We start from the raw sequence: 25,250 nt of genomic DNA on the forward strand, positions 1-25,250 counted from the left end.
AGACACATATTTCTCATTTTCAAAGTTCTGATTTCCCTTCCTCTCTCTTTTCTCCTGGTATTTTCTCTCTGCTCCTAAGCACCTCCTATGCCACTCCCTCTGTCCATTTTCTGTCCATTCAGATTTGTTTAGGAGCTTCTCTATCCCCAAGTGGGTGCCCTCCCCCAAACCCTGTCAGTATCTCAGCTAGAGATCTCGGTTTCTCTATCTGTGCATACAACGTGATTCTAGTGTCCCTCACATGGAAGTGCTTCCTGAACTGAGAGAATGTGTGAATGTGTTTATTATAGGTATACTGAGCACATATCTGAGGATATAAGGTGATTAGGTATTTATATGTGTATTGGTGGGTATGGGAGGAAAAGATATGGACAGGCTGGTGGGGGCGGTGGGGAGGGGGAGAGTTTGAGTTTGTGTATGTGTGTGTGTTGAGAGCCTAGGTTTCTGACCTCCTCAAAAGAAAAATATTATACCTACTACCCACATGCTTCCAACCCAACACCTGCTGCAAAAGTGAGACTGGTCAGGGTCTACTGCACATAAAACACAAACCTGTCATCCCCCAGTCAGTCAGAGACCATGGTCTCTCCTACCAATGGCCCCCTTGCTTGACAAAATGTGTAAGTTCTCTTTTTCAAATGAGGAAGTGCTCTTCCAAAAAAAGGCTTGATTCCCTAGATTTATACTCTGATAGAAGATGGATCTTTCAAACAGCACTTCAAACTCATCCTCACTGGCCGAGGGAGACTCTCCCTGAAGCAGGTTATTCCTGATACAAAAGAGCACAGAGCAAGTTCAGGGCAATTTGAATATAACTCTCTCAAGTGACCCCATCAACAGGTGAGGATCTGAAGCTTTGGGATCTCCCAGAAGATTCCTGGTCCAGACCACCCTCCGCAATGCCATCCACAGCTGACCAATGGGTCTTTTCATACTCTGATCGTGACTCGTAAGTGGAGTTAAATAGGCAGTGATGCCACCCAAGACCCCCACCTACATCCGGAAGAGATGACTGTGGCCAGGATTAACATGAATCCTGGCTCACCATTCCTATCCCAAATAATGATACTGAGGCAAGCCCTGGCCAGTCTGACTCTATTCATGAAGAACCAACAAGCATCAGTTAAATTTATCTTTGCTCCAGCAAGGCCTCTGGATTCTCAGCTTATAATTAGTTGGTTAAGGTATTTATTAAGGTCTTAATCTATGTGCTAAGCTCTGGGGTAGATGCACTGTAGATCAGGCACCATCCCTGTTCCACACTCAGACTAGAATTCAACTAGAATGGGTCCTCTTGTATCTTTGGTCCCAACTTGCCTGTTGGGGCTCCCAATTCCTCCTGTCCTTTTACCCCCACGTGGGATAGTCCCCTACTCCAAGGCAGGGGGAATGCAGTGGCAGGCAATTGCAGTGTTGCATCTTTTGCAGTGCATGACGCTACGGCAATGAGAAAAGCTTCTGGAGAGCAGACTGGCTGCTAAGTGCAAGGAGATGTTTGATCTTTTCCCAGGCCCCTTCCGCACACCCTGACACGTCCTTAGGAGGCTACACCAGTTTCTGGACTCCTGTGCCTAGTTTGGTACCACACAAACCCCGTTCCAGTGGGGAGAGATAGCATGGATTTGGCTCTGTACCCGATTACATGCTGTGAGGATGCATCATCTAGACAGCCTGTCCCAACCACACTGGATTCAGAGGAAGATTTTTTTTTTAATGCATCTTCATCAGATTTTCCTCCTCTGACTTTCTTTTTATATTGCTCAACTTTCAAGTACCCTTGGGTTAAAACAAGAGGACAGCCTCTCCTAATCTGTTGGACCCTGTAGCGGGGGGAATACAGCCCATCAGTGAAATCAGCTAGTGGGCATGACTAGCAAACATCAAGTAGGACAGATTCACCACTGTGGTTCAAGCACGTCATAAACGAGGGAAAGAGAATAGGATCTTTGATACTCATTATTTTCAAAGACATATATGAACTGAGATTCTTTAGTCTACCCACTGTTCACGTTCAATGTTCGGCAATAAAGATTCTCTCTGTCTGTCTCTGTCTTTATCTCTCTCACTTCTGTAGAAGTGGGAAACCCCATGGAGCCTTGAGATCCCCTCAGCCAACAACACTTTCTGCTGCTACCTGTGGTTCCACCGGTCTCTGCAGTGCAGGCTGTACAGCCTCGGAGTTGCCATTGGAAAAGGACTCTGATCTTGAAGGCACTGGTGGCTCCAAAACTTTGCCTGTCTGCTTAGATTGTGCTTCAGGGGAGCCTTGGTTAGTTTTCCTAAATCTATCTTCCACCTGCATCAGAGAAGCAAAAGATAGAATTTGCTGTTAGTAAGTTAGTGCATGAGTCATAACATGGCCCTAAATGAAGAGTAGGACATATATCCCGGTCTGGTGAGAATACTCTGGTTTCCCATAACAGGGAATGGGGTACTGGGATAGCAGCAAGCTAAGAATGTCTTAGGTTCTAACCCCAGCACTGGGCTGGACCACTGAGTGGCCTCAGAAATTCACTTAATCTCTCTGTGCCTCAGTTGCCTCACTGGCCAAAAGGTGGAAATAATACCATTTGCCCCCCTGCCTCTTAGGGATTACTAAAAGAACAAAAATGATGTAAACTAGGACAAAGTGCTTTGGGAAAATAAAAGTACAAGGGATTAGTCTGGGAAAAGAAAGAATTTCACGGGAGAAAATGCCATCTAAACCTGAGATTTGTCTAGAGTGTGACATTGATATAAAATTTACTCCTTGGCCAATCAATGACTGACCCAAGAGGAAGAGGGGAAAAAAATACATACATTTTTCATCACAAATCAAAATGCTTTTCCCAACATTCTCCAATCAGATCCTATTTGCCCCTGTTCCTGGTCCAGAGGAAAGAGGGTTTAAACTGTTAAATTGGCAAATTAGGCACTTGAAGGGGAGTGAATGTTGAGAGAAAGATTTCACCCTCTAGACTGTAAGCTCACTGTGGACAGGGAATGTGTCTGTTTATTGTACTCTCAAGCGCTTAATACAGTGCTCTGCACACAGTAAATGCTCAATAAATATAACTGAATGAATGAATGAACTGAATGTTTTGCTGAAACCATAGTGTCCTGGAAAAATCAATATGCCACACCAAGTGCTCAAGCCCTTATATCTCACCTCAAGCTTCCAACATTAACTCCAATCCCCAGAGATGGGAAGACAAGAGACTGCCCATCTAACCATTTACCAATTTTTGCTTCTGCGGCACGTTTTAAGAGAACAGGAGATAATTATTGAGCACCAGAGTGTCAAGCACTGTACTAAGAACTTGGAAGAGTTTACAGAAAACAAAAGATGACCCCCACCAGAAAACCACCCTCCAATAGCATTTCAATAATACAATTCAGGGATTCTTTCTTTACTATTATCTCACTATATGTTTAGTGTATTTCAAAAGCCTTTCTATTTAAGTCTCATCAAAACTGCATGCTACTCATCACAATATTCCCTTAGACATCCCAGGACCTACTAATCAATCAGTCGATCAATTGATGGTATTTACTGAGTGCTGTGTGCAGGGCACTGTTCTAAGTGCTTGGGCAAGTACAATACAAGAGAATAAGCAGACATGTTCCCTGCCCATGAGTTAACCAGCCCCCAAAATGGGGGAGTGGGGGAAATAATATACCTCTCGGGTTCTTTCAGGAGGTTCATATTGGGGCTTGGGCTCTGGAGCATGATAACTTTGCTTGTTCCTTTCTTGTTGCACTTGCTGCTGCTGTGGCTGTTGCTGCTGCTGCTGCTGTGGCTGCTGTAGCGGCTGCTGCTGTTGTTGCTGCTGCTGCTGTTGTTGGTGGTGCCTCCTGTGGTCATGCTGTAGTGACAGGAGGTACGCCTGTTCTTGCTGCAGTTGCCGCTGGAGCCTCTCGGCTTGCCGGTGCTCCTCCATCTCTCGCCACCTGTATTCCTTTGAGGAGACAGCATTCAAGATAACACTGAATGGACCCTATATTGTTAACCTACCAATCCCTTTAAATAGACATCACCCACTTTTCTTTCCTTTAATGAAAAGCAAAAAAAATCGGGAATTTTAATGGCATGTTACCTGTTGGAAAAACCGAGAGTGTCGCTAACCATGATACCATTGGTCAGTTAGAGCAAAACTGATTTTAAACATGGTTACTGTTATTAAGTGAGCCAACACGATGTTCATAAAACAGTTATATGCAACAGCCCAGCCCTAAACCAATGTCTCCCAGTTAATTTTACGTGTTCTGTGTTCTTCCTAGGTAGCATCGAAACTCTCTAGTTCTTTGCTGAATTGCCAAGGTCTTGTTCAAAAACAGGACCACCAGATCAGAACTGTTCAACTTTTTAAGACAGATAAATAAAAGCCCTCCTCTTAAAGCAGCAAAAACAGGGCAACCATAGAGAGCTTCTCTAAATGTATGCCTGTCAGCCGACTACAAGGTCTGAATCAAGCTCCATTGTTCATAGAGTTAGTGCAGCTGTACCCAGCTTGGGGTGGGGGTAGAGGGGCGGAGAGAGGATCCTGGGCCTGGCCGGATAAATGAACTCTAGAACTATGGAACAAAACAGATACAGTGCGTTACCAGTAACATGGCCTGCTCCTGGAGCAGCTGCTGCTGAAGAATTTCCAAGTGCCGCTGCTCCTCTTCTAGCTGTCGCCTGATATACTCCTGTCACATAGAAATTACCCAGCAATAAATTTATTCAAAAGGAATGCATCAGAAACACCTTAGTGGAACACCACACACTGTTCTTTCCCCCAGTCATTTATCGCAATAGTTCACTTTTTTTCAGTGGTATTTTTTTAAATGCTTACTATGCGCCAGACACTGAACTAAGCACTAAGTAGGTACAAGCTAATCAGGTTGGACCCAGTCCACAAGTCTTATCCACATTTTACAAATGAGGTAACTGAGGCCCAGAGAAGTAACGTGATTTGCCCAAGGTCACACAAGAGACAAGTGGTAGAGCCACAATGAGAACCCAGGTCTTTCTGATTCCCAAGACTGTGTTCTAACCACTGGGCCATGCTGCTTTCTAAGGACCAAGACGTAAAAACCACATTTAGAAAGCCTTAGCTAAAACTTGTCAGCCCCAAACCCTTTGTTGGGCTACTAAATTGGGTCATGTGGACTATAGGGTACCCGACACAGTGTGTGCTTGATGACATGTCAGCATACACTCCGAGATCATTTGCATTCTAAAAGATGGAAAAAGATTCATTTAAAAATTTGAGATAACCGACAATGCCTCACCTGACATTGAATGTCCAGATTATGACTATAAGTGTCACCCTTTCTAAATCTTGAAAAACTATGGAACAGCCAGCATGGACCAGTGTATAAATTTTCCCAGCTGTCTGTTGAAGCTTATGACTTGACACACTCTAGATCCCAATTCTCACTTCGTATCCAGTCCTCCACCACTCCGAACAGACAAAGTCACTCTTTGCTGAGCTGGGCGGTGACTGTGTGATCCAAACCAACATTCGCTAGTGAATAAATCTGAGGCCAAACTAATGTTCTCTTTGGCCCTAAAACCAGATTTAACTTCTACCTCCAAAGGCAGAGAAAGAGCTAGTATTCTCTCACCTACCTACTTACCTCCACTACCACAGAATGTCAGGGAAATGCAGTATTAATTCAGTGAAGATTGTGGGTACAGGAATTAACACAAGCACTTTTGCTCAAGTATGCTTCAAGTAGCTAATAATCACAAAGGATAGCAAATAATTGGATAACTAGGACTAAAGACTAAATGTAGATTTTCTTTTAAATTAGTGGAGATGTGCTATTCACAAAATCACAGCACCACCATCTATGATTGTTACAATAATAGACATGTAGATTTTAGTTCTCCTGTAACTCAGTGACTATGTTGCTGAGAAACCCCAAATTAAGGAAAACCCATATTTCAAGGAGTGTGCTTTGATCGGCACCATATACATGCCAAGAGCCATTCTATCTAGATAGATGTGGGTTGAAAAATATTCCCTAATTCTTTAAGATCGCTCTATTCAAAACATGCAGAGCTTAAGGAGGGGCCTAGTGGAAAGAGCCCAGGCCTGGGAGTGAGAGGGCCTGATAACGATGATAAAAAATTTAATAATAGTGTTTGTTATGTGCTTACTATGTGCCAGGCAATGTACTAAGTGCTGGGGTAGATTCAAGATAATCAGGTTGGACACAGTTCCTGTCCCATATGGGACTCACAGTAAAAGTGAGCTTAGGTTCTAGTCCTCGCTCCACCACTTGCCAGTTGTGTGACCTTGGACAAGTCACTTCACTTCTCTACACCTCAGTTTCTTCAACTGTCAGAGAAACATTCAATACCCATTCTCCCCACTACTTAGACTGTGAGCCCCTTGAAGGACAGGGCCTGATTAATTTATATCTACCACAGGTCCTAGTTTTGCAAAGTCAGTATTTCTTCATCATTTCCAAGAATTCTTGGATTTAAAGCTAGTTTAGTTATGTACACTCACAGTGGGCAGGGAACATGCCTACCGACTCTGCTATACTGTACTCTCCCAAGCGCTCAGTGCAGTGCACCGCACACAGTAAGAGCTGAATGAATATTACTGACTGATTATGTGACTGAAATAGCTGAGGGTTTGTATGGTTTAATTAGAGAAGCAGTGTGGCTCAGTGGAAAGAGCACGGTCTTGGGAGTCAGAGGTCATGGGTTCAAATTCTGGTTCAGCCGCTTGTCAGCTGTGTGACTTTGGACAAGTCACTTAACTTCTCTGTGCCTCAGTTACCTCATCTGTAAAATGGGGATTAAGACTGTGAGCCTCATGTGGGACAATCTGATCATCTTGTATCCTCCCCAGCGCTTAGAACAGTGCTTTGCACTTGGTAAGCGCTTAACAAATGGCATCATTATTATTATTATGCCTTTTGACTCAAAATATGTTGTTGTTTTTTAAGTTAGGGTATATGTAATTAAAAGCATGAACTTGACATCATCAAAAAAGCTATAAATGAAATCTGAAGTGCACAAAGGCACATATAAGATGTTTTTCAAAACTGTCAAAAGCTCTGACATTTTCATTAGATACAGGTTAAATTTACAAGGATGTTAGGAGCTGAACATGAAAGAGTTTGAGCACCACTAAGTTTAAGTACAGTTTTTAAACATGATCTGAATCTTTCCCTTACATTCTCCGATTATAAAGGCACTTACGAAACAAAGGCAATTAACATGCTAAAATGACAAAAAAATAATATCCACTATAAAGTTAAAAACACAAAATTCAGGAACTGAAATTAAAAATGAACTCTGACACCCAGATGAGTTGTACTAAAAGAAGAATCCCATGGCTGGTGTTTTACAGGAATGAATAGAACTTTCTAAATCAGGTCATTTATTGACATTTACACAGTCCAATGAGAATTGCCCCCAAAATTGACAGGTAGGCTTGGGAAGCTTGGACAAGGTCATCATCCATATTTTTTGGTGCTACCTAAACTCTAATGTCCACCCATTCGTGTGATGGCCACTTAGCCATTTCTTCTAAAACAACCTCAAATACAACAGTTTTATGTCTGTAATATTCATATTAGAGGCAACAAGTAATCCAAACTAGGTTAAAGTGGACAAGTAAATATGTGAATTTTTGTCTAAACTTAATTTTGTCTCCTTCTGTGGGACTCAGCCAAATCATGAAGGTCCTCTTCACTCTTTCGGTGTGAGCTGAGACTTAACCTCTTCTATGGCTGAAGGTGTTCTTTGTAATTCCCACCCAACTTTCCACCAAGGCTAAGTGAAGAGTCAGGGCGCCTCTGAAGGGTTTGTTTCCCACTTGCTCTTCCCAGTTGTGATTTGCCCTTGATTTTGGAAACAACCCACACCTCCCAAAAGTCTAACTTGTTGGAGCACTTATCCCAGACTAACCTGTTCTCTCTCCACTCTTCTTTTCTCTTCTTCCGCTCGCCTCCTCTCTTCTTCTTCTTTTCGCCTCCTCTCGAGCTCCTCTAGACGTCTCTTCTCTTCCTGCTCTCTTCTCCGCTGTTCGCGCTCCTGCTGCCTTCGAGCTTCACGTTCTCTTCTCTGTTGCTGTGACACACACACACGAAGAAAAATGCCAACAACACTCTGAATGCCATGGGGACAAACTATTCAGCAGAACTCTTCCCTTGGGCCTGAATAAAGGATTATGTGCAATTTTAAAAGAAGAAATGTGGAAAAGGAAAATATGAGAGCAAACTTGAGCAGTTCATCCAGACCATATAGTATGGAGTATAGTTCTCCATTTACTCTTCTGCTGGTTGTGAGGATTTGGATAAAGAAAAATAAAGGTTGAGCATAACAGGTTATACATTTAGAACTCAATGCTATTGTTCCAACCCATACAGGAATTCCTAAATGATGTGCTGATGTCTCTGCTGGCTTCTAGCTTTGGTCTTGCAAATGGCTGCAAAACCAACAAATGTAAAAATCAAGTTTCACTAGAACAATGTCACTCCTCCCCTAGGGTAAAGAAAAAAAAAGGCAGGAAGAGCAGTCTCTCCTCTGCCTGAGACTGCCTGCCCACAGGAGGCACTCAATAAAACTACTGACTCTGCTATAGCTTATGGCTAAGCCTCTGGAAAAGGAGGAAAATGAAATATTGACAATTTTGGGGACTTTCAGAGACAACAGGGTTAACTTCTCCTGAGAACAGAGATTACTTCTTCAGCTTTCTGAGATCACCACCTCTGCCACAATGCACTATCCTTCAGCTGGTCTTTCACTAGTTAAATAACCCTTTAAATGATTATTTAAACAGCTTCTCACTCTTAATAATAATAATAATGTTGGTATTTGTTAAGTGCTTACCATGTGTCGAGCATTGTTCTAAGCGCTGGGGTAGATAGGGGGTAATCAGGTTGTCCCACGTGAGGTTCACACTTAATCCCCATTTTACAGATGAGGTAGCTGAGGCACAGAGAAGTTAAGTGACTTGCCCACAGTCACACAGCTGGCAGGCGGCAGAGCTGGGATTATTAAGTAGGAGAAGAATCTTATACATTTCTAGGGAATTGGGTGGTGGGGTTTTGGATATTAATTTTGAAGGTTCTCAAATTAGATTTTCATTTAGAGAATAACAATGTTTACTATAACCATACCAGCAATCAGTCAGTCAATTGTATTCACTGAGCGTTACTGTGTGCACAACACAGTACTAAGCGCTTGGGAAAAATTAATATAATAACAGACATATTCCCTGCCCAGGAGAAGCTTACAATCTAGAGGGAGAGAAAGACATTAGTAAAAATTACAGATTTGTACATAAGTGCTGTGGGACAAAAAATGGGAGAAATGTCACTCAGTTCCATGACATCTAAGATCCACTATCACCCAAAAGTCAAGAAGCACCAAAGCATTGTAAGGATTTTGTTAAATTATTCCCACATGTAGGATCAGCTATTTTCTTCCTTTTAGCTAAATTTGACAAAGTTTAAAATTACTTGCTGTGGAGAAAATAGGAGAGGCTTCCCCCAAAACTGCTTTCAAAGATTTTGAATCCAAAAACTGTTTCCGGATATTGGCTACTCTGAGGGAATCAATGCCCATTTACAGAATGACAATGGCACAGAATAATACAGTTTCGATTGTAGCCTGGCAGTTCTCAAGACCTAAGTCCTCTTCTGCCATGTTTCCTTGTTTTTTGATCACTCGGGGCTTTAAAATCAGACCCAACTTGTGACTGCATGGGCTCTCGCACTTTCAAGCTTTAAGGCAGTTTGCTCTTCTGTGACTCTGAGGTTAATTTAAATTTAGCTGGCAAAAGCTAGTAATAGTAGAGCAATCCACCAGGTTTCCAGGGGTTTTAAGATACAGTTACACTGTGCGTGGCAAATTTGTATCTTCTGAATAAGTTAGAGGGATTTTTCTGTATTTTGAAATAGAGAAGCAAAAACACTTCAATATTTCTGTCTCTTCAACTCTTCCTCTGAATGGTTCCTTTTCAAATCTCCCTGTAAAAATCCTTCCTGGGAAAACGAAAAAAATCACCATGCAGATACAGATGGAGGCATCAGGAGATTGAGTTTCTCTCAACCAATACTTTAACCATTGTTTCCTTTGGGAAAATATCACCTGAGAGTCTTATACTGGCTTGTGGCCTCCTGGGATGCAGCTTTAAGTTTGAAAATCATCTACCTCCCACCTCATAAAATCTTAAAAATAATTTCACTATCTCTCCAGGTTAAAGACAGTCATTGATTGCTTAATGACCCGAACTGTCCATCTTTGATATCTAATGACACTTGCAACAATCCACCTTCCTCAATTCCACATCTTCCCTCAACTTCCTCTCTCTTTCCCTTTCCCTTTTGTCATTTTCAAAGGAGAGAGAGGACTTCTGCCTGCTACCAAAATCAAATCTAGGAAGTACAACCAGGCTATTGTCTTAGTGCCAGACTACACAAAGAGCTGGAGTTTCCCTTCACCAGCAATAGCTTCCTGTCGGCAACCATTCACATTGACTTGCCAGCAGAATACAATTCTGAGCCTCAAGGACTCTGCTCTATATGTCTCAGAAGAAGGAATTGATAGGAAGGGAAGGGGAGTGGGTCGGGAGAAGGGGAAGAAAGGCTGGAAGGAAGGACATTTCAGTTTTGAGATCTTTCAGAAAGATCAAGCTTCCCTTCTTTTGAAGATCAGCTATCAGGAACCCCCAATCCTGAAAGTCCCAAAGAGACTGAAACAGAAAGCAAGATACTAGACAACTAACAGATGGATAAGGTTACAGGGTATGTAGCCCACAAAGTCATAGGTTTCACCCCAACAAGTGATCATTAGGTGGGAGAGTCCTTCTCTTTTTAATTAAAGCAAAACCGTTAACTTCCTCATTTTGCTCTTCCCAGATCAAAATTATGCAAACAACATTTCATTCCAGTTGAATTAGTATCATTCACAATTAAGAACAACAGACTATAGTCACAGCAATTTCCTTTCATGTTGCCCTCTTAAAATTTGGCAATAAAGATTACAGTCAACGGTGGGAGAGGGGAAGGAATTTTCTTGCTCTGAAAAAAAATCACTATTGGATTCAACCACGTGTTCCTGGTTTGGTTTTAGTGAAAGGAAACCTAGATGATTAGTTCAAGACCTTGTGATGAGTACAGTGCACAGGAGGCAGGATAAATTACTCCAGATTCTGAAGTTCAGTTGGAAAGAATCTATTTGTTCAATGTAATAGCTTGAAATGGCTGAATAAAACTGAACAATGTGCCTAGAGGTTAGTGTTCTTGAGCTGGGACTGAAGTGGTAGGACTTTCAGCATGTACAGTGCTTTCAAAGATGCTGAGGATAAACCTGCTCACTCTATAAGCCTGCTCGCTCTAGTAACCGTCAGTGTTTCAGATTAGGGCCCTGAGGTCCTTCATTTAACATTGCCACACAAGGCCTGGACAGACAGCTGACTCAGTAAGGTCTAAGGTCCAGCACACCAGGTCAGAGTCACCATCAGCTCTGGAACAGCCCACATGAATCACGTCAACCCCGAGCTTTCGGCACTTGTGTAAATCTTTTCATCCCTAGTAACTTTGAAATCTTCCAGCAAATAAAAATAGAAGATCTAGTAATGTCACCTCCTGGACCATTAATCTCCCCAGTGGCAATCTGCAGCATAGGTTTCACTGTGTCCAGGGACATTATTTGTATCTGGCATTACCAATTCTGGGAAGACATATGAAATGCTCAAAAGTGGGGCAACAAAGAAACACATGCAGATTGCTCCTTTTAACCAACCTCTTCTCTTTTAAAATAATATTCATCATAGTCAATTTTTCAGGCTTAGGAAACAAAGGAAAAAAACAATGAGAGAAGCAGCATGGCCTAGTGAAAAGAGCACAAGCCTGGAAGTCAAAGGACGTGGGTTCTAATCCCAGCTCTGCCACTTGTCAGTTATCTCATAAGTAAAATGGGAATTAGGTCCTCTGACTCCCAGACCCACGCTCTTTCCATTATGCCATGCTGCTTTTCATTGCTGTCTGGTGAACACAGATTTCTTTTCAAACTCTATGGTGTAATCCAGGCCATGCAACAATGTTGCTGAGGAGTTCCCATACACTGCTGCTTAGGCTACTGAAGTGAACTGGGACTAACATGGGACACGGACCGTGTCCAACCTAATTATCTTGCATCCACTGCAGCGCTTAGTATGGTGCCTGGCAAATAGTAAGCACTTAACATTTTTTTTTTAAAGGTGAGGAGGAAGAGAGAACAGATGACACTGAGGTTCAGCAACAAACATTCCACCTCCAATGTTTCTGAACATACAGAAGATATGGAAGACCTAAATTTTGGTGCTGGTTTTTCTGTCTTGAGAAAATCTCACAGTTTAAAGAGGAGGGAGAACAGATATTGAATCTCTGCTTTACAGATGAGGAAACTGAGACATAGAGAAGAAGAATGGAGCCCCATGTGGAACTTGGGCCCATGTGGGGCACAGACTGTGTCCAACCTGTTTAGCTTGTATCTACCCCAGCACTTAGTACAGTGTCTGGCACACAGTAAGTGCTTAACAAATACCACTAAAGGGGAAAAAAAAAGTGAAGTGACTTGTCCAAGGTCATCCAAGAGGCAAGCAGCAGAACTGGGATTTGAAACCAAGTCCCATGACTCCCAGTTCTGTGCTCCTTCCATTAGACCAAGTTGCTTCTACTCTCACATTTGCACTTTTCCAAGTGCTTAAAGCAGAGCTCTGCATACAGCATGGCATAGTGGATAAGGCATGGGTCTGGGAGTCAGAAGGTCATGGGTTTTAATTATGACTCTGCCACTCATCTGCTGTGTGACCCTGGGCAAGTCACTTCACTTCTCTTAACCTCAGGTACCTCATTTGTAAAATAGTGATTGAGACTGTGAGCCCCACATGGGAAAGGGACTGTGTTCAACTTGATTTGCTTGTATCCACCCCAGCACTTAGTACAGTGCCTGGCTAGGTGCTTAACAAACACCACCATCATTATTATTATTAGCAGATGCCCAGTAATGCTGACAAATGAGCACAAGAAAGAAAGATATAAACTGAACGACCTGATACCATCTCATTAATGACCTGAAGAATGCAAATTGATTCCCTGGCCCTTCATCCCGTGAGGCTATATCCTAGGGAAGACCTAGTCTAAAGTAAAATGTCCCTCCCAGGTTCTCAAAAAGTGACCCCGAGCCCCCAGATTGGCCCCAAAACATGGCAGATGACCCCGATGCCACACCTCACACCAATCACATCACGGGGTCTGGACCTGCTCTGACACTGGGGTGGGGAGAGGTGAGCAGGTTGGAGAGGGTAAGGCTGACTGCTGCGCTGATTCTTCTCCATGTCACCTCATACTTTTGGCTCATGTCCCAACTTCAAACTGCCATGGTTTGGGGCCAAACCGTCTAGAATCTCAGCCCAAACTGTAAAAACAGTTCCTCAATTTTTATTCATTTCTTTTAAATCAAAATTTTTAAGTGCCCATTGTTATCACCAATGAATGCCACGATCCATGCTGAATTAACATTATGGCTTTCACTAAATGACAGAAAGCCAGGAGGATCAGAGACTCACATAATTCCCCGAAGAATTTATCTTTCCTCAAAACACTGTTACTTGAGGACAAAAAACAGCCTTTGGCAAGCATGTCTTATAATAGGTTTTTTTGAGGGGAAAAAAAAAGAAAACCAAGAGCAATATGCATGTGGTCAAATTTTCATGAGGGACACCTGGGTAAGTCGATTCCACCTCGTGTGGCTAGTTCCATCATTTTTATTAGTTCATTTTTTGGTCTTCTGCACTTAAATGAAGCCTACCTGATTTGGAGATCTAAACACATGAACAAATAGCAGGATGTGGGCCATCTGCCGAAATACTAACTGCTAAAAGCGCCATCCTATTCTGACCTTTAATGGATAATGAAATGTTTATCTGACTGGTAGTTCTACAGGAAGCTTCTGCAGACTGTGCTTCTAACAAGAGTGTCTTCTCCCATCCCAAAAGAGTCAATTTGGGGATTGGGAGGTGGGGGGAGGGGACGGGGGGGAATATTAGAGGAGGTATATGTGGGTGTGTACACACATAGAGAGAGGGTTGTCTCTTGTACTTGAAGAAGACAGTGCTCTGCACACAGTAGGCACTCAATAAATACGTCAATGAATGAAGACACTATGTTCAGAGAAATGTGACTGTAGAGGAGCATGTGTGACAGAAAAGGCTAATTTGAGACCTACAGTCCTATCCCCATTGTCCACACATACAGGCTGATATATGATGTATGCAGCACTCAGAACTGCTTTAGTTTTTTTTGGGGGGGTTCCTTAGGTCTCTGCCCTCACAGGATCCTTCCTTGATATCCTTATGACATGCTGTTTTTTCTGCAGAAAAAAACCCAGTTTTCAGATGGTATGCAGCAATGAAGCTTTATTCCACTATGTCCTTAAAATGCTTCCTCGCCTTCCCAGCCCAGGAGGGTTTCCCAATTTCAGCTTACCGTTCACCATCTTTTGGGGATTCTCCTAAAATCCACTCTACTCAGGCGTCCCACCAAATGGAGTTGTACTACGGTGAACGTGGTTTCAATGTGTTATTAGAACAACTTCATTCTTTGGGATCCTGCCTTCCCTTTTGATAGCTAGGCCAGCACAGAAACAAATGCTGATGGAGCCATTGCTCAAGGAGTCAAAACAAATGGAATCACAGTCGCAGAGAAAGTTGGATAGCACTACAAGCCCTGTAGACCTTTAGTTTGGTTTAGAGCTTAACACCACACCAACACCAAATACAATTAGGTAGTTTCCCAAAGAATGTGCTGACCTTGATTCCGCTTTCTAATTTCTTGTCATCATCATTATTAGGCCAGGCTTATGTAGGCTTGCCGGGGCCAAAGCATCTTGTGCTCTCACCCTCAGTGTGAGAATAAAAGTCTCCAGGAGCATGGGAGAGGCAGGAGTCACCTTCAGAAGGGCTCAGAGCAGGGAAACTCCCAAGAAACTGTGATCATGGTGGTGGTAAGGGCAGCCCTATCTGGATAACCTGGGCTGGATACTCAAGATGAGAAGGGTTTATTCAAAAAAAGAAGAATTATGACAAGAGCTGGCATGTGAAGTGGCCTGAGACCCCCTCAGAGACATTGAAAATTGTTAATTTTCAGGTCAGGTCAGACTTGAACCATGCCAAAATCGAAGATATTTTCTGGAGTTCAAGGTGAGATGGGGAGTAGGATTTCTAGTAGAAGGGTCAAATGGAAAAAGAAAGATCAAAAGTAACACACACACCCTTACCTAACCCATACCCAAGAGAGAAATAGAAATCCTTACTTTTGTGTAAAGCAGCAGCACCGAAGCGGAGAAGCAGCAGCCAATGCAGCTACCATCTTGACCACCTCCTCCCTGGTGTATTTTGCCCTGCCTACCTAGTATTCAGCCCATAAAAGCCTTACAGCAGATTATCCATCCAGCAGACATGGTAGTAGCGGCCACAATGGCAAACCAATCCAATTAGTAGTACTGACTGTTTGAGAACCACGATACTAAGCACACGGAAGTGCTACAGAAAAAGACCCTATTTCTGCCTACAAGTTTATCAGTCTAACCAAGGTTTGTACAAGTTACCATTTCTCGTCTTCCCTGCTCCTGCTGCTCCAAACCAGGCTCACTGCTGCTGCCACAAATGCCTCAGAAACCTAGCTGGCTGCCATTCAGGTGGCAGAAGCAGGAAGGCTGAAGCATGTTGGGGTGGGAAAGGGGAGTATACAGAGGCAAACAGCAACCTCTGAGGTTCATCTGAATAGTCCTCTCTGTGCATGGATCTGTGCTATGGAGGAAATGTACTTGTGCACTGATGAATACAGATTTTTTTTAAAGTGCTGAAAGGGTGAAGAAAAGGGGATTCACCTCCCAATTTTCATATAACAATTACTAAAGAGTCTTTGAGGAGGGAAAGAGTTTAATCACTGCCCCGCCAGAAAGTGCAAAAATCCATAATTTATACACACTTGGCCCAATTTATTTTGAACATTTAAGCCCCTAAACCTCACAGTTAGATTTCAAAACAAACAGGAGAATGATCTTCTCTATTGTTTCTAATCTCTTTTCTTTCAAAAATGTAGTCATGCATTACTTAGAGCTAAAATTATATAAAGCTAATTTAAGAGTTGATGGGGTATCCTTTTATAAATATTTCAGAAACATTTCAAGTAAAAAACAATTATTCTTCATATATCCTCTCAAACGCTCCAATAACTGCTTGTATGTCTTCCCCTGTGATGTACTATGTGCTCTAACCCACTGCCTATAAGAGAAGGGAAGAAGGAAAAGAAAAATGTCTCTGCTTGAAAGATTTGGGCTTAAACTATTTTTTAGCTGACTTAGAAACTCCTTAAACAAATCTTAACCCAACAAACAAGTTCCCTCAAACACAAGCAGAGAAACTAATTATTTCCTGCAATTGACTGACCTATAGAATCCCCAAAAAATAGAGAAGCAGTGTGGCCTAATGGTAAGAGTATGGCCCTGGTAGTCAGTGGACATGGGATCTAATCATGTAACCTCTCTTCACCAAGTTTCCTCGACAGTAAAATGAGCTGAAATACTGGTTTCCCCTCCTTCTTAGACTCTGAGCTTCTTTTGGGAGAGGGACTGTGTTTGACTTGACTATCTTGTATCTACCCCAGTTCTTAGTACAGTGCTTGACACAGAGTAAGCATTTAACAAATCCTACAATTTTTATTATGAGGAAGCAGCACGGGCTAGTGGATGCAGCATGGGATTGAACATCAGGTGGGGTGGATTCTCGGCCCAGATGTGCCACTGGACCGTTTTGTGACCTTAGGTAAGGTCTGGGCCTCTGTTTTCTCACTTATAAAATGGGGATAAGATATCTGCTCTCCCTACCTTATATGCTGTGAGTCCTGTATGGGGCAGGAACTGTTTCTGATCTGTTTATAATAATGTTGGTATTTGTTAAGCGCTTACTATATGCTGAGCACTGTTCTAAGCGCTGGGGTAGACACAGGGGAATGAGGTTGTCCCACGTGGTGCTCACAGTCTTAATCCCCATTTTACAGATGAGGGAACTGAGGCACCAAAAAGTGAAGTGACTTGTCCAAAGTCACACAGCTGACAAGTGGCCGAGCCGGGATTCGAACCCATGACCTCTGATTCCAAAGCCCGTGCTCTTTCCACTGAGCCACACTGTTTATCTGTATCTACCCTAGCGCTTGGCAGAGTATTTGATTGATATATAAACAATTAATACCATACTAATCATGAATGTCAATAAGGACAATCCTTACAAGGTTCCTTTAAATGTCCTTCTGCCACTGCCATCTGCTAAGTGCCCTGTGGCTTGTGATCACACATTCTCCTCCCTTTCTTAATTCAAACCTAAAGCCGCCTCACAAATGAAATGGAGTTTGGTGCAATACACCTCGATTTTTGATCCATGAGATGCAGTGACCTGATGCTCAATGGGTTACTACTTCACGGAGTAGTAACACAAGCACACAGTACCCTAAACACCGGACTGGGAATGCCAAGACGCAGAGCCCAAAACAGTCAGGGCTGCTGACTTGTTGAGCAAAACCAGTTGATCCGTTCCTCTCTTGAGGCTTCAATTTCCTCACGTGCTCAGTGACACATGGCTAATGGAATATTATAGGGGACTACTTTGATAAGGCCTCCATTGAAAGCTAATGAGCTCATGGCTGTATAACCCTAGGGCACAAAAGACTGCCCAGAATGCTCTTGCAAAATGCATGGCTCAGCCAAGGCTGCCTCCCCACCACCACCACCCAATACCTAACATTTCAACAAGAAATGCATTTTTTTAAGTGGGGGCCAAGAAAGAAAAGGCAACATTTTCACAGTTCAGAGCCCTGCCTCGACAAGGGCACTGCCCCTTAATAGCCTAAGGAAAGGACCCCTGGGGTTTCCTATCTGATTTAAGCTGCATTCCTGAGCATATGTTCCAAAATCAGGGGCAGCCTTACAAGAAAGACGGGAGAGAGAAAATTTTCCAGTAGAAATTCCAAATTGCTTTTGCAAATGAGAAAACACAGCTGAAAAAGATTTTGTAAGATCCACCCAAGGTGGTTAAAAAAAGAGGAAGGGGTGGAAAGTTTGGGTGAAAAACAAAAGTCATAAGGAGGGCTGACATGCAAACACTGGACAGCCATGTGCCCACAATGTAAACAAGAAGTAAAAGCAGCATTGGAAGCAGCATGGCCTAGTGGAAAAAGTACAGGCCTGGGAGTTGTAGGACCTGGGTTCTAATCCCAGATCTGCCAAAATGCCTTTTTGTTTTGTTTTTTCTGGTACTTGTTCAGTGCCTAATATGTGCCAGGCACTGTTCTAAGTGCTGAGGTAGATATAAGGTAATCAGGTTGACCACAGTACATGTTACATATGGGGCTCACAGTCTTAATCTCCATTTTACAGATGAAGTAACTGAGACATAGAAATTAAGTGATTTGTCTCACACAGCAGACAAGTGGCAGAGACGGGATTAGATATCAGGTCCTCCTGACTCTCAGGTCTGTGTTCTATCCACTAGGCCACGCTGCTTCCTCATGCTTGCTATGTGACCTTGAGCAAGTCAGTGAATTTCTGTGTCTCAGTTCTCCTGTTCTCCTCCCTAGACTGTGAGCCCCATGAGGGATACAGACTATGTCCGATCTAATTAACTTGTATCTACCTCACCGCTTACAACAATATTTGACCCATTGTAAGCACTTAAATATCATAAAAATAAAATTAAATAAAAACTTTAACTTGGCAGCGGGAATAATGGTGGGGATGAGTAGGTTGTGAAGTATGCATACTAACCATTAAATGTCATTGCTCCTTCAGCAGACATCCTCAGGCTATTGGAGAATTCAGCCATGCTACCAGAGAGTAAAGAAGCAGGGCATAATGCCAAGCAAATGTACATCTCAACCTTGTAAAGAGGTTGGAGTAACCCTTGAAAGATTACGTTTCTCAAGTGCAAACCTGAGTCTAAACAGGTCATGAAATAAAACACTGGTCCAAAGGCTTTTCAACTAACAGAAAATGCAGAAGCCTAAAAGGAAGCACGCTGTTGGAAAAGCGGCTTTGCTTTTGTTTATAAATAAAACCAAAGCATCTGACACTTGGTCACTTTGTACTGCATTTCTGGAGGCTCTTGATGCTCCCTTAACAATAGAGGGATAATCTCTCTGGTTGGTCAAGTAGGTAGTGGCCTGGTGAAGATATGTCACAAAAATGACTGAGGGCCTGAAGATTATTTTGAACCTGCCTGCGAGGCAGGATTAGTCGTAACAAACCGAAAATGTTTTTCACATGCAATATTTCAATAGCTAAACCTGGTGAAAGGCAAGAGAAAAAGCTTGGTTCTGTGAGATAAACGTGGAGGAGAGAAAGAAGGGGTACATTCTTCCACGATATTGGCCTGGGGTGGGGCCCCATCTTAGCTGGGTTCTATAGCTACCTCTTCTAGCCGCCGTCTCTGCTCTTTCTGCTGCTCTATGCGTTTCTGCCTCTCTGCCAGCAACTGCCTCTTGTACTCCTCCTGCTCTCGGAGCTGCTGTTCCTGCAGCAGCTGTTGCCTCCGAAGGGCCTCCGAGCGCTCCTTGTTTTCCTGCTGGAGTCTCAGGAAATCCCGGCGGAGTGTGGATTCACCAGGCACGTTAACAATAGAACTGTAGAAAGAAGCAAAAGCACAAGAGAATGTCACATGGCTTAATCACCATCCCCATGAGCAGGGGGTAAATTAACGAGCAGTTGGGGGTAAGAGTCTACATGTAACGCTTTGAAAGAGAACACAAAAATGTCATGATTCTAATCCCAATGAACACCGTTGCACTTTTCATCAAAGCTGCTCCCAGGGAAGTTGGTTTGTATTATTTTAATATTACTATGGTATGTGTTAAGCACTTACTGTGTCAACCACTGTTCTGAGCACTGAGGTGGATACAAATTAATCAGGTTGGACACAGTCTATGTCCCATATGGGGCTCAGAGTCTAAGCAGGGAAGGGGAACAGGCATGGAATTTCCATTTTACAGGAAACTGAGGCACAAGGTTGTTAGGCAATGGAACAAGATTTGATTGAAACCTTCCCCGAGGCTTCTAAAATTTGGAGTGTGTGGAACTAAATGTAATAAAAAGTTGCTGCCTAATGGACCCAGTAGGCTCATTCCCAGCCCCCTGGTGGCATTAAACCCTGGGTTCATCGATTATCTTAGACTAGTGCTGGGAAATCCAAGATGCTCCAGCACACCTAGATTCATCCATCTAGGCAGAGGGAGTGTGAGTGGCCAGTACCTCAAATGCAGCCCAGGCAGTGGTTCTTGGAAAAATTCGGGGAGAGAAATGAAGTTCTGAAAAAATACTGAATGATTGCGTGGAGGGAGGGGACTAAAGACTATGGCTCTCCAAACCTCCCATATTCACTCTCACAGAAATACAGTTGGACAATCTCTAAAAAGACAGATCGCTAGATAGCTAAATAGTGTGCACCTGAGATTTCCCTGATTTTACCCCTGCCACTGCCTCACTCCCTCCACAACCAGACTTTTTCCCCAAGGCCTGGCTCCTTCAGGCTGTTCTCTCCTAACCATTTTGAGGTCTCCTGCCTTTTCTGCCTCCCAGGCTCCTTTATGATTATCCCGAAGACTGTCCTTCCTCCATCCCCCCCACTCACTTACCACTGCATAAGTTCCTAACCCTCCAGGCTAATCACCCCTGTAAGCTGTTTCTAAACCAATCTGAACATTTTTAAGTGACAGACAGGTAGACAGATGTGTCGGTTTATTTACAGATTAATCTTATTTAAAAAAGGTCTGGGCCCTGGGGAGTTGGAGGGATAAAGCCTCAAGGGGTACAGGATAGATACAAAGTTTCAAAACTCTCAGGGGTCCAATTAAGATTCCATCACAGCACTCACAAGTACATGACCCCACGTTTAACAATGCATTTAGAATTCCTGTTCCAGATGTTCACTTTCTTTCTACCATGACGGTATCAACTGATTTGCCTAGTACCTTGGCTCCCCCTCTTGTTCAGGCACTTCCTCCTCTTCTTCTTCACTTCCGCTATATTCGTACTCCGTTTCGTCTAATGAGAGAGACAAATATTTCAGTGCAATAAAAATTGTGTTTAAAATAATATTCTTGGCAAAATATTGCATTCCATTTGATGCAGTCACTCCAACATGGGGATATATTTAGGTCTAGACTAACAAATGCATTAAAACAATACCCATAGTATGGGTGGGTATTTTCATGAATCCAGGTGGCCAATGAGGAAGCCAGCCCTGGGAAATGTGACAGAACATGGGAATAAGGGATCAAAGCCTCAGAGCCAGGACTTTTGCCCGACTCATGGCATGCTGAGGACAAACTAGGTAACCGTCCCAGGGTACCTCCCTGACATATCCCTGCTCCTGAACTAGGTGGTCAGACCAGCATCAACTCAACCAGTGACATAATCTGACCCGGGTCAACTGGGAGCTATAATGGTGGGTGACAGAGTACTAGCCTCAGGTGGCCAACAGCCAGCCCAAGAGACAGGAAGTCTGGAAATGAGCTACAAAGGAAACATTAAAATCCAAATTTAATACCTTTCTCTCCTCTCTTCTTACGGGTCCGATCTATATGGTCCTTAAGCTGGATTCTGACTTGCCTCTCATTTGGCTGGTCCCGAATAAAGGGATGTTTTAAAAGCTGTTCTGTGGAGGGCCTCTGCATGTAGTTCTTCACAAGACAGCCCTCTATAAAGCTAAAAAACTTCTTGGACCTAAGAGAGGAAAAGAAAGAAAGAAAGGGAAGGGAGAAAGAAAGGGAAGGGAGAAAAATCAGACAATTCCCACCACATCAACAAAAACCTCTCCCACAATACTAAGGAACTGTCTCCATCTCCTCGAAGATTTTCAAAGCAAAGTGTAAAAGGATCAGACACACTAGCCACACTCTCGGGAAGCAACTACTAGGAAGGCTAACATTTTTCTCTCTAATGGGAGAAAAACACTGAAACTAAGAGGGATTACTTGAGTTTCAAGTATATAAAAGGGAAACAGAGGTCTAGGAATATAGGCTTAGTAGAAAGAACACAGAACTGAAAAAGACTGGGTTCTAATCACTTACCACTATCTATTGGTAGACAGTGGTAAAGGTCAAGCTCTGGGTCATAGTTGTGGTATTTGTTAAGCACTGTGTACCAGGCACTGTACTAAGCTCTGGGGTGGATACAAGCAAATGGGGTTGGATACAGGCTCATGGGCTCACCTGTCTACCACTACCAACCACTATCTAGCACTTCAACTATCATTACCTGCATATCACTTAACCTTTTGAGGCTTCAATTTCCCCATCCGTAAAATGCACATAACTCCTCTCCCTACCTCTCAGATTAGGAGCCTGGAGATGTGTCTGATCTGATGATCTTGCATCTGTCCTAGTGCTTAGCATTGTGCTGTGCACATAGTAAGCTCCCCTTGATTCTATTTCTCTTGATGATATTGTCTTGTTTTTGTTCTGTTCTGTTTTGCTGTCTTCCCCGTTTAGACTGTGAGCCCATCAATGGGCAAAGACTCTCTCTCTGTTGCTGAATTGTACATTCCAAGCACTTACTACAGAGCTCTGCACATAGTAAGCGCTCAATAAATACTATTGAATGAATAATTAACAAAATGAACAGCTCTAAACTGGTTACATATGGGCTGCCACTGTCTGTGCCAAAAGATGGGAATTTATAGATCATGACATACTAATGAACTAGAAGCCCTACAATACTGCTCCATATCTCCTCAAATCAGTGCTGCACTTCTATTTGTTAGAGAAGCAGCATGCTGTAGTAGATAGAACATGGGCCTATCAGAAGTCAGGAGGTCGTGGGTTCTAATCCCAGCTCCACCACTAGTCTGCTGTGTGGCCTTGGGAAAGTCACTTCACTTATCTGTGCCTCAGTTAACTCATCTGTAAAATGGGGAGTGAGCTGGTGAACCCCATTTAGGACAGGGACTGTGTCCAACCCAATGTGCATGTATCCACATGCTTAGCTTAGTACAGTGCCTGGTATACAGTAAGTGCTTAACAAATACCACAGCTATTACCCAGAGCTTGACCTCTCCCATCTCTCAGATCCCCAGTTTGACCCTCCTCCCCACATCGCTCATTAGACTCCTTATGATACCCTCACCAGGCTTTACATGCCTCTTGCCAGGCAACAACTAGCTAGAATATTGGTTGTTATGGTAATCATTAAGTGCTTACTCCTGTTAAGCTCTATGGTAAATACTGGGTTAGATGTAATACAATCAGATCAGACCCAATCCCCGAATCTCAAAGAGCTCACAATCTAAAGGTAGGTACAATAGGTGTCATTACCCATTTTACAGATGTAGAAACTAAGGAACTGTGAACTCAGTGATTTGCCCAATATCACAAAGTAAGTCAGCAGCAGAGCTGGGACCTGAACCCGTGTTCCACTAGGCCATGCTTCCACCCAGGACAGGTCCAGGACGGGCCAGGGTTTCACTAGAGATGAATCCCCTTGGGTCCAAACTCATAGCCTCCTAACTCCTGACTTCTCTGCGGCTAAACAGATTAACTTCTGGCTTAGTGAAAGAGGATGAACCCAGGTCTAGCAGTGGTAGAGAGAAGCAATGACCAAGATTCATATCTACCTCACAGCAAGGGCTTCAGTACAAGAAGCAGAAAGAAGAATGGAGTCTTAGTCTTTACGTGGGCACAACGTGCAAGGGCTTGAAGCCATTCCGAGTGTTCGCACCAACTACACAATTATCCACATCACCGTTCTACTGGAACATGGACAGATCTATATCTACAACAGCTCTATCTATGGCACACATGGTGCCTGAAAACAGGAGCTCTACTGGTAATGTGTTCTTAAGTAGCAAGAAAACCATGTTCAATTTCAATCATTTATAATGATTACAGTGAAATCGTTCATTAATTTTAATAACTCCTAGCAAATGAATACTGAAAATAAAATCAATGGTTCTGGCCTGGTTCATTGAATAAGATCTTTAAAAATATATACCACACTTAGCAGCGACTCGTAAGTTTAGACTCCAAGATGTGGCATGATTTGCATCATAATACGATATTCTTCTGTAGACAGAAATCTCATTTTTCACTGAGGCATGATTCAGAGAGTCTCTCTCTGGGGTAAACAATCTTCTTTTAAAAAAATACCAATGCCCCTCTCATTTGGACATTTTGGGTAAATGAGTCAAAAGCTTCAGAAAATTATATAAAAAAAGTTGTGGAAATTTAAAAGAGTATTTTTGCTAAAAAGGAAACCAATAAAGTTACTTTAGAAGCAATACAAATATTCCCCGCTTACCATTTCTTGGACTTAAGCCGCGGTGGAGGATTTCTGGGAATCAGAAACAATGCCCGCATGGGATGCATATCACAGAGAGCTGGGGAAATATATAAAGCACAAATGAAGCATTTATTCTATTTGAGAGGGTGAACAAGGCAAATTGTATTTTTAAAATGGTTGTCAAACTTGCTCCAGTGAGCAGATGTTTTCTGACCAAATGACCCTACGACCATGGATTACCCCAAAGCCTATGGTTCCTTTGCTCTAATAAGTTTCTTTTTAGAGACCAGTCTTAACATAACACATGGAGGTTTCCCTGGTCCACAAAGCTTATCTGGTGGACAATAGGTCAACAACAAATCTGCCTTCTTCATGTGAAACCCAGAGGCATGAATTAGTATAACTGATTCCAAACCTGCTCCATACTGTAAACAACAGTACAATAGTAAAATGAAGAGTAAAATTAGTCACTATGAATTATACAATTCCAAGGAATGCTTTTAAAAAAAGCTTGGTACAGATTTTGAGAAAACAAAAATCAAAGTCTGAAAGTAGGTATAGTAAGATGGCCCTTCAGTAGACTAAACATTGGGCAGATATGAAATACTTGGGGTGACACTCTGCTTAGGGATCAATAATTATAATTTGCTTCAACTTCAACTGGGCCCAACTAGGACCTCAAGTTGTGGATAGAGGCACAAGCAATTCCATAGTCATTCTTGCACAAGCTGCATGTACATTCTTTCATTATTATTCTGAATTAATGTTATACTCAAGTTCTCCCACTATGTGAATTTTCTTTACATGACAGAATGGTACTGCAGAAGTAGGGAAAGTCCTTCCAACATGCATCTTCTGGTTAAAACATGATGCAATGTGAGAAGAAACAGTTGTATGTGTGCGTACTGCCTCTTTTTGACACTGCCCTGACAGAGCATGTGTGTTA

The 25,250-nt window shown here is 42.8% G+C and overlaps 1 protein-coding gene across 8 annotated transcripts in view; it reads right to left on the minus strand.

Moving 5' to 3' along the window:
- The window catches only part of MAP4K4 (mitogen-activated protein kinase kinase kinase kinase 4), a 269,726-nt gene that overhangs the window by 42,916 nt on the left and 201,560 nt on the right, over nucleotides 1-25,250 (minus strand). For 4 of the 8 annotated variants that reach the window (XM_029057433.2, XM_029057435.2, XM_029057439.2 and 1 more), the window contains exons 9-16: nucleotides 24,323-24,401; nucleotides 21,576-21,751; nucleotides 20,998-21,070; nucleotides 19,443-19,653; nucleotides 7,898-8,059; nucleotides 4,585-4,671; nucleotides 3,660-3,938; nucleotides 2,135-2,296 (exon numbers count right to left, since the gene is read on the minus strand). In XM_029057433.2, coding sequence (XP_028913266.1) covers nucleotides 2,135-2,296; nucleotides 3,660-3,938; nucleotides 4,585-4,671; nucleotides 7,898-8,059; nucleotides 19,443-19,653; nucleotides 20,998-21,070; nucleotides 21,576-21,751; nucleotides 24,323-24,401 — 1,229 coding nt within the window. The remainder of the gene's footprint in view (nucleotides 1-2,134; nucleotides 2,297-3,659; nucleotides 3,939-4,584; nucleotides 4,672-7,897; nucleotides 8,060-19,442; nucleotides 19,654-20,997; nucleotides 21,071-21,575; nucleotides 21,752-24,322; nucleotides 24,402-25,250) is intronic. The other 4 variants (XM_039911193.1, XM_039911195.1, XM_029057438.2 and 1 more) reach the window with 2 other exon arrangements.

Source organism: Ornithorhynchus anatinus, chromosome 2, assembly GCF_004115215.2.
Source record: "Ornithorhynchus anatinus isolate Pmale09 chromosome 2, mOrnAna1.pri.v4, whole genome shotgun sequence".
In the NCBI taxonomy this organism is placed as follows: domain Eukaryota; kingdom Metazoa; phylum Chordata; class Mammalia; order Monotremata; family Ornithorhynchidae; genus Ornithorhynchus; species Ornithorhynchus anatinus.